The sequence below is a fragment of the Marmota monax genome, unplaced genomic scaffold, assembly GCF_021218885.2.
Source record: "Marmota monax isolate L192 unplaced genomic scaffold, Marmota_monax_Labrador192_F-V1.1 WCK01_AAM20220418_F8-fsc00205, whole genome shotgun sequence".
Classification (NCBI taxonomy): domain Eukaryota; kingdom Metazoa; phylum Chordata; class Mammalia; order Rodentia; family Sciuridae; genus Marmota; species Marmota monax.
Genome location: NW_026692417.1, coordinates 1,893,774 through 1,901,279, shown reverse-complemented (window position 1 = coordinate 1,901,279; position 7,506 = coordinate 1,893,774). Strand labels below are relative to the sequence as shown.

General features: G+C 53.6%; 1 protein-coding gene across 1 annotated transcript; it reads right to left on the bottom strand.

The window, feature by feature from the left end:
- Positions 1–671: 671 nt before the first annotated feature.
- Positions 672–7,269, bottom strand: C1ql1 (complement C1q like 1). The gene is made up of 2 exons (XM_046442901.2): positions 6,586–7,269; positions 672–1,323 (listed from the first exon to the last, which is right to left on the bottom strand). Exons 1-2 carry the CDS (start codon positions 7,180–7,182, stop codon positions 1,144–1,146), a joined length of 777 nt encoding a protein of 258 aa, XP_046298857.1. The 5' UTR covers positions 7,183–7,269; the 3' UTR covers positions 672–1,143.
- Between the last annotated feature and the right edge of the window lie 237 nt (positions 7,270–7,506).

Genomic DNA, 7,506 nt, shown 5'->3' with positions numbered 1-7,506 from the left:
AACTTAGCAACTATATCACATTAAGCAAGCTCTATAACTTCCCTGGAAGGAAATCTACCCATCCAACCTCCTGGCCATTTGGGAAACTGAGTGAAATGACATACATAAAAGCATTTTGCAAATGTTAAAGTGATGTATAAATAATAAGAGCTGTTTATTAAGCACATAAGTTATACCTCTTCAATCCTCAATTAAGTGGAATAGGTCTTCTTACCTACATATTACTGATGAGAAAACTGAGGCCCAGAAGTGACTTGCTTGGACCAAGGTCAACCAGTCTTTAGTGCAAAGCTTATTCCTTAACCATGGCTGTCACTAACCCAGAATTGAGTCTGAGGGGAGTGACTTGACCAGGATAATACACAGTGTTACAGGAAAGAGAACCTAGGTCTCCCAGTTTAAAGACTGCCTGTGTCTTGGGAATGCTGGTGCCACTATCAACAAGGCAAAATGGAACTTATCCACCAGGGAAGAAGATGATGTATGGGCTGCTTCCCATTTCAGCCATCCAGGCCCACATGGGCTGCGGTGGGCATCAGGCCCTTTGACACCTCTCCTCCTCCAGCAGCTCTGACTGGCTTCTGGTTGTCCATCCTCCCCAAAGCTTCCACCAGACCAAGGTCCATAGTGCTTTCCTGCAGCCCTCCCCAGGGCATAGACTGAAACCCTCATGGGGTGGAAATGTTTTTATTATAGCTTTGGTCAGACTGGGTGCAGACAGGCTAGGGCTTTAGGGGTGCTGGGAAACCATCCAGCCCCAAACCTGCCCCTCCCCCAGGCAGAGCCAACCCAGAGCTGGAGGGAAGCTCATTCCAGCACAGGAAACAACTCTGCCAATTTCCTCCCAGGCTGAGACTGGCTGGAAGGCCAGGGTGGGCAGTAAACAGTCCTACTGTGCAAATATACATTGCAGGCTGAGGCCCTCCAGTCAATCTGCCTCCTGTGGACAGAACTGAGTGCTCTGCTGTGGGAAGGCCTAGCTATGGCCTGGGTGTGGTGAGAGTGGGCTGGGGGAATCACAGCCGGGGAGGGTTGGCAGCCTGGGCCAGGCAGCTAAGGGGTCGGTAGGGAATGGGTTTTGTCTGCCGCTCCTGGGAGGAAAGCCCAAGGGTTGAACAGAAGATGGAGAGGGATGCTGGGAGCTCAATCAGAGTAGATGATGAAGCCGGAGAAAGTGCTGTATTTGTTGCTGTTGCCTCCATGCGCTTTGCCTCCATCCAGCTTGATGAAGACCTCGTCACCCGCGTCCAGGTGCAGGATCACGCTGTTACTGGCGTAGTCATAGTTCTGGTCTGCATCCTGGGCAATGGCGCTGGCCCTCACCTGTGGGGATGGGGGTGGGGTGGCAGGAGAGGGTAGGGAGGTGAGGCAGCCACAAGGCAAGGATCTGGAGGCCCTAAAACTGGGCCTTATAGTTTGGCCTGCTTCTCCCTGTCACCCCACCCACGCCCTTCTAATCATACATAACAATTTTGAGAGATGGAAATAGAGGAGCCCTGGATTCTACATTAGGTCTTATCTGGACCTCAACTTGGTGCCTTCCTCCTTAACTTATCTAGATCTTACCATCTGGGCTGCCTAGAACCTCAGTACTTCTAGGATGTTCCAACCTGGAAATCCTTCCTTGCAGAGAAAGCAGTTCTGGACCCATAAGGAACAGGGGGACTTCCCTTTCTCCTATTATTTCTTTCACTCTGGTTTAATAATGATGGTACCTCACATTTCAATCACACCCACTTCTCTTATATCAATGGATGGACAAAAGGATGCATCTTGGCCCTATAAGTCATGTGGCTGGACCAATACAGGTTGCTAATAAATAACCATTCCAGAACCAGAACCAGAACCAGGTCTTTGGACTCCTTATCTGAAGCTCATTCCAGAATCTTCCACACTGGAGCAGTAAAATAAGGTGCTGGCAATTCTTTCCCCTCTGAAGGCTTTGACTGGGCCTAGGCCCCAGTCTTCAAGGAGGTGCACTGTATCTATTTGACTATAACCCTGGCCAAAGAGAACTTCCAGCTCCTCCTGTCTTACCCTAGAGAGGAAGTGGAAAGAAGGAAGCCAGGGCCTTACATCCCTCTGCAATCCTCAGTTTGATCTGATATCCTTGCTGGTCCTTATTATGCAGGGGGATGGGGAGGGACAGATAGGACAATGGGTCAGGAGAGTACCTGCATCTGGGCTTGAAGTCTGCTGCCATTTTTGGCAGTTCTGACTATAAGCATAAGATATTGGGGGCATATGGTGGCAGCTGAATAACCTCCAGACATTCTTCTCCAACAGTTGCGGCAATAGGAGTGTTAGGATCTGGGCCTTCCCAGGATACCCTGGGTATAGAACAGGAAGAGAAGAGCCATCTCCTGGATTGTGACTGTGGTAGGGGAGGCTGCATTAAGTGGGCCGTTCTCTATCCTGCCCCTTCCAGAGGCAGCTCCCCCTCCTGCCCACCTGGACAGATGGCTTGGTGGAAACAATCCAAATTAGGGGAGAGTCTTTTCCTCTTTCCTGGGCTGGAGGCAGAACTGTAGGTCAGCCATAAGAGCTGCTGACTCAGCAGTAATGGATGAAGAGGGCCCCACATACTATCAAGCAACCCTCCACTTAAAGCCCAGATCCCTCCAGCTTCTTCTCTGCCCTCAACCCCTTATCCAATCTGGAAAGGAACTGTTTGGAGCACTTAGCTGGGAAAATTCCTGGGCTGGCTAAAGGTGGGAGAAAATTAAATGAAGGGGGATGCTGTCTGTCCAGGAGCTCAGTTTCTCTGTTTGGAAAAATGGATGAGAAGATCCCATCTCACCACATCCACTTTTAAAAAAGCCTTTTGATGCTGAAGAAAGAAAAAATGAAATCTTGATGGGGTTTTGAGCTACTAGGGAAGAGCTGAAAGCAAGCAGCCAACTTCTGTATTGTTCCCTGGGCCCTAATCCTGGTAGTATTTATTATTACACATGCATTTCATTATCTTTGCTAATAAATTACTACTAATAACAATTATTTTTATTACCCAGATTAATTTAGCCTTAACTCATTAAAACAGTGTGCTCCTTAATAGCAAAATCCATTAGAATACAGTCATCTGTCATCAGGAATCTCCTGGTGATGTGACAGGCATCAGAACTGTTTTGCTTATGTTTATTATTTATTCATCACCATGATTGTTGCTGTAATTATCCTAATTATCCATGGAGGCAGTGAGAATTTATGCCCTTCCATCCTTAGATGGTGGGGGATCCTGGACTGGAACCCAGGGGTCCTGGTTCTCTGCCCAAGACTGAAAACAGCTAAAGCATCCAGCTCCTCCTCAGGGCCAAGGGGAACTGGGGAAGTGAAATTGCCATGGAAGCAGGAAAGCAAGTCTGTGCCTTGTCACCAGGGGACACTGTAGAATGACTACCTTGGAGACTACCTGGAGAGGAAACTGAGGCAGTGATCTGACCAGGGACCCAGGGTAGGGAGGAGGGTAATCCAGGAAATGTGTCCCTGTCTTGGATGTGCAGGTGTGGCTCCCACAAGCAGCCACCCTGGCCATAAGGGGCACCTTTCACATTGTGTTCCTTCTGTGCTAGGCACTGTGCCCTGTGCTGTGAAATATAGTAGAACCAGAGAGGATAGTTGGGAGCCCTTTCCTGCCACCTGATAAGAGGCTGATCTCCAGTTTGGTCTTTATCCTGCAGCCTTTAGTGTATATATGCCACTTCTTTTCACCTCAGAAGACTCTGCTAGCCAAGCCCTGGCCCATTTGTAATACTCACCTGCTCATGGCCCTCTTCCCTGGATGAGTATCACCCTGACCACAGGCCTGGCATGTTCCATACAGACCCCCGATTTTAGCCCAGTTTATCAATTTTGTGTCCTCCCTGCCTGTCTGACCTGTGGAGCTGGGAGGCAGCTGTAGGCAGCTCCATTCACGCAGGGCACTGCTCCTGACCTAGAGTCCTTTCCTCAGGTTTCTTAAGTTGTAATGACTATCGGGTCAAGCAGAGGCCAGTGGACCAGGAAAGGGCACAAAGGTGGCAACCTCACTCCTAGCTCCAACTCATCTTGCCTGGGGAAGGGCCAGAGTCCAGATTTGGCTCTGCTTTCCCAAAGAAGTTCTGAAAGCTTCTCTTCAGGCAAGAAGCCAGGAAGGAAAAGCATAGAGCTCAGGGTAGCCCCTGGTCCTGAGGACAGAGAGGGAGGTCCAAGCTCCTTTCTTCTGTTGTCATCCATTGCGTAGCCCTGTCATTACTTTTCTCTGATTACTTAAATGTACCAATCCACCTCTGAGTCAGCCTCTCCCTGCATTTGACCTTTTATTTTCTCCCTAGTTGTGTTTCCTTACCTGGGGAACCCAGATTCACTATCCTCTCTCCCTACCAGGTTGGTCTGAGACAGGATAGGTATCACAGAATCACTCCCCTCAACGGACACATTTGGGAACAGGAGTCACCAGTTGGGTTCCCAGCCCACCTTTAACACAGAAATCATTAGGGTGTGCTATTTTATGACTACTACTGCCCCCCTGCATAGCCATGAGGCCCTAGAGTGCAAGTGATCAAACCCCTGATACCCGGCCCCAAACCTGGATCCTAGTAAAGTCTCAAAACTAACATGTGGAACAGACTGTGAGATTAAAGGAGCCTCTTGGGCACAGTGGAAAAAGTCATGAAGGACATGGGAGAGGGGGCTGTAGGTCCCATTGTTTTCTCTTGTTTTGTAAGAGAAGGGTGTCTGATAGCTATTGAAGTACTAGGTGTTTGAAACCCCTAGTTAAAGTCACCTTCTTTTTTTCTAGTAAGTAGCCTGTGGTTCCCCAACTGTGAGCCCCGATCATGAGGCTCTGCCAATATCCTGCCCCTGCTGGAGGGGAAAGAAGGGGCTTTGGGGACAGTTTCCACCTCCAAGTGACTGAAGCAAGTGGTCCTACTCCAAGCCACACTATCTTTTGGGCCTTCTCTCACTTCCTGGGGTTCTATTAATGACTCCTGAGGTGGTGCAGGGTCTAGGTAGTGCAGTGGCCTAGGGACTATTTCCCTATCCAGGCAAGCCCCCAGCCTCCTGAAACTTCAGCTTCCTGACAGCCCAAACTTTCTTTGGGAGAAATTCCGTCAATGAAGGTGACATTGCTGCATCCCTTATTGGTGATTAATAAGGGGAATCATGGGGATGTCTGCAGAATGAGCCTTTGCTGGATACTGGGGCCTCCCATTTGGTCAGGAACCAAGGACAAAGAGGAGAGACACTGGAAAGCCTGATAGACACAAATGGGAGGGAGAGACATAAGCAATAGGCAAGAGGAGGATTAGACCCAGGGGAAAAAAGCTGCAGAAAGAGGAATGGCAGACACAGGAAAGAGACAGACAGGAGACAGAGAGAGAGAGAGAGAGAGAGAGAGAGAGAGAGAGAGAGAGGAGAGGCAGAAACTAGAGAAAGGAGGGGCAGGCAGGGGAAAGAGAAAAGGGGACAGCCTTCTAAGCACCAGACAGGTTTTAGGTGGACTTCCTCCCCTTCCCAGATCCTCAAGCTTTGCAGATCCCAAGGCCAGCAGTGCTGCTTTGAGAGCGGTTCCAACAAGATCTTGGGTCTCAATTGCAGAAAATTCCTAATTCCTACTAGTTTAGCTTTAGTACAGACCAAGGGTCCCCTTCTTCTTAAAGAATGCTGGCTTAACCACGCCCCCCCCCCAGCCTCAAGCCACCAAGAGCAGGGAGCACTGGGAAGGGAGGTGGTGTTCTAGGAGCTGGGAAAGGTCATCTCCCTGGGCAGGATTGGGCGGAGGTTGGGTGGCTCCAAGGAGAGAGCTGGGCACACATGGTCCCGGTACCAGACTCCCCGGGCACTGCAGGGAACCAAGAAGATCCCTTCCCACATTCTAGGAGCCAAGAGAATTGGACCTGAGAGACCAAGAGGGGAGTTTCCATCTCGCCCCGCCTCGGGAGGAAAAACTTTCCCCAGAGGCCGTCTTCTTGCGTTGGGTACCTCTGGCAAGGTGGGAAGGAATCGCGCAATCCAGGATTTTGCAAAGGGTGTCAGGTTAGCCCAACGGTCCCTTCCCGAGGGCGGGAATGTACTGCAGCTAAGGCTCTGAGAGCCAGATCCCTCTGCCTTTGTGCCCAGAACATTTCCGGCAGCCCGCTTTCTCTGCCTGTGCGCATAGCTGCGCGCCTAAACGCTGGCGGGCGTGGAGGTTGCTTCTCCCTATGCTGTGCCCCAGAGCCCGTCTTTGCTCTTCCCTTATCTCCCGTTGGTGTCAGCCGGAGTCTCAGTCCTCAGTAGGTATCGGTCTGAATCGGCTTCCCAAAGGCCAAGCTGCGCGTCCGAGAGCCTAGTGATCTGACTAGTTGGGTTTATCACCCGCATTTCCATGATGCGGGTGCCCAGCAGCTTCTGACTTAAAACCGGAATCCAGGAACCGAGGTGTCAGGGTTGCCCCCGGTTCCGACCATTCCCTCAAGTAATGCCTAAGAGGGCCGCTTTGGGGTCTCCACATGCACCTGCCTGAAGCGCCCGTCCACTCTGATCAGATACGGATTTGCCCCGGGGTAGGGGTCGCACACTGGATGCCCTGCCCCCAGGCCAGCCCCAAGCCCCTTCCTGGCCCACCTGACCGTTCTTGCAGAGGTCTGCCCACATACTGGTGCCGTCGCCGCCGCGCATGAGGACATGGTAGGTGAAAAAGTAGGTGCCGGGAATGTTGCACGTAAACTTGCCGCTGGCCGCATCGTAGTTGTTGCCTAGGTTGGTGACCACGTCGTCAAACTTCAGCACCTCGTAACCCTCGTGAGGATTCTTGAGGCCGGCGTAGAAGGCCACTCGTGGCACTGTGGTGTAGGTGGCCGTGCTGATGGCGCCGCTGCCCCCTGCGCCCGGCAACCCTGGAGGGCCCGGCTTGCCTGGCTCACCTTTCTCCCCGGGCGGCCCCACCGGACCCGGAGGACCAGGGTCCCCGGGAGGCCCGGGGGGACCCGGCTTGCCCGTGCGGCCCGGCTTCCCCTGGGGGCCCTGCACCAGCGTGGAGGGCGGGGGAGCGCCGCTCTGCTCACTCAGGGCGTCGCTGCCGTCGGGCCGCGCGCCCGCGCCGGGGCCTCGCGCGGGGTAGGGGTCGCACACCATGCGGCAGGTGCCCAGCATCTCATAGTGGCCGTCCGGGCTGCCCGAGCTCACCAGCACCGGGATGAGCACCACCAGCACCAGCAGCATCACCACGCCCGCGGCGGCCGCCAGCAGCGTCTTCCGGCCGGCGCGGAGCCTGGGGAGAGCCGGGCCGCCCGGCCGCGCCGTCGGGGCAATGGTGCCGGCGGGCGAGGGGCGCGGGCTGGACGCCCGCGCTCAAGGGCGGTCCGGCGGGGCTGCGGGCATGGGGCCAGGCCCCGGGCGCCGCGCTGCGCTGCCTGCGCTGCGGAGCCCAGCAGCCGGCTCCTGCCTCGCGCCTCCCTCCCGCTGCGCGGTCTGACTGAGCCCGGCGGCCGCCGCCTCCCGCCTTGCGCCCAGCTCCTCCCGCTTGCTAGCACTCCGGCCACCGCC

Bases quoted from the DNA above. Each gene is read 5' to 3' on its own strand.
- C1ql1 (XM_046442901.2), bottom strand. From the start codon at position 7,182: ATGCTGCTGGTGCTGGTGGTGCTCATCCCGGTGCTGGTGAGCTCGGGC. The intron at 1,324-6,585 runs GTGGGCCAGGAA...CCATCCCCACAG, and splicing joins ACCTCTGCAAGAACGGTCAG to GTGAGGGCCAGCGCCATTGC.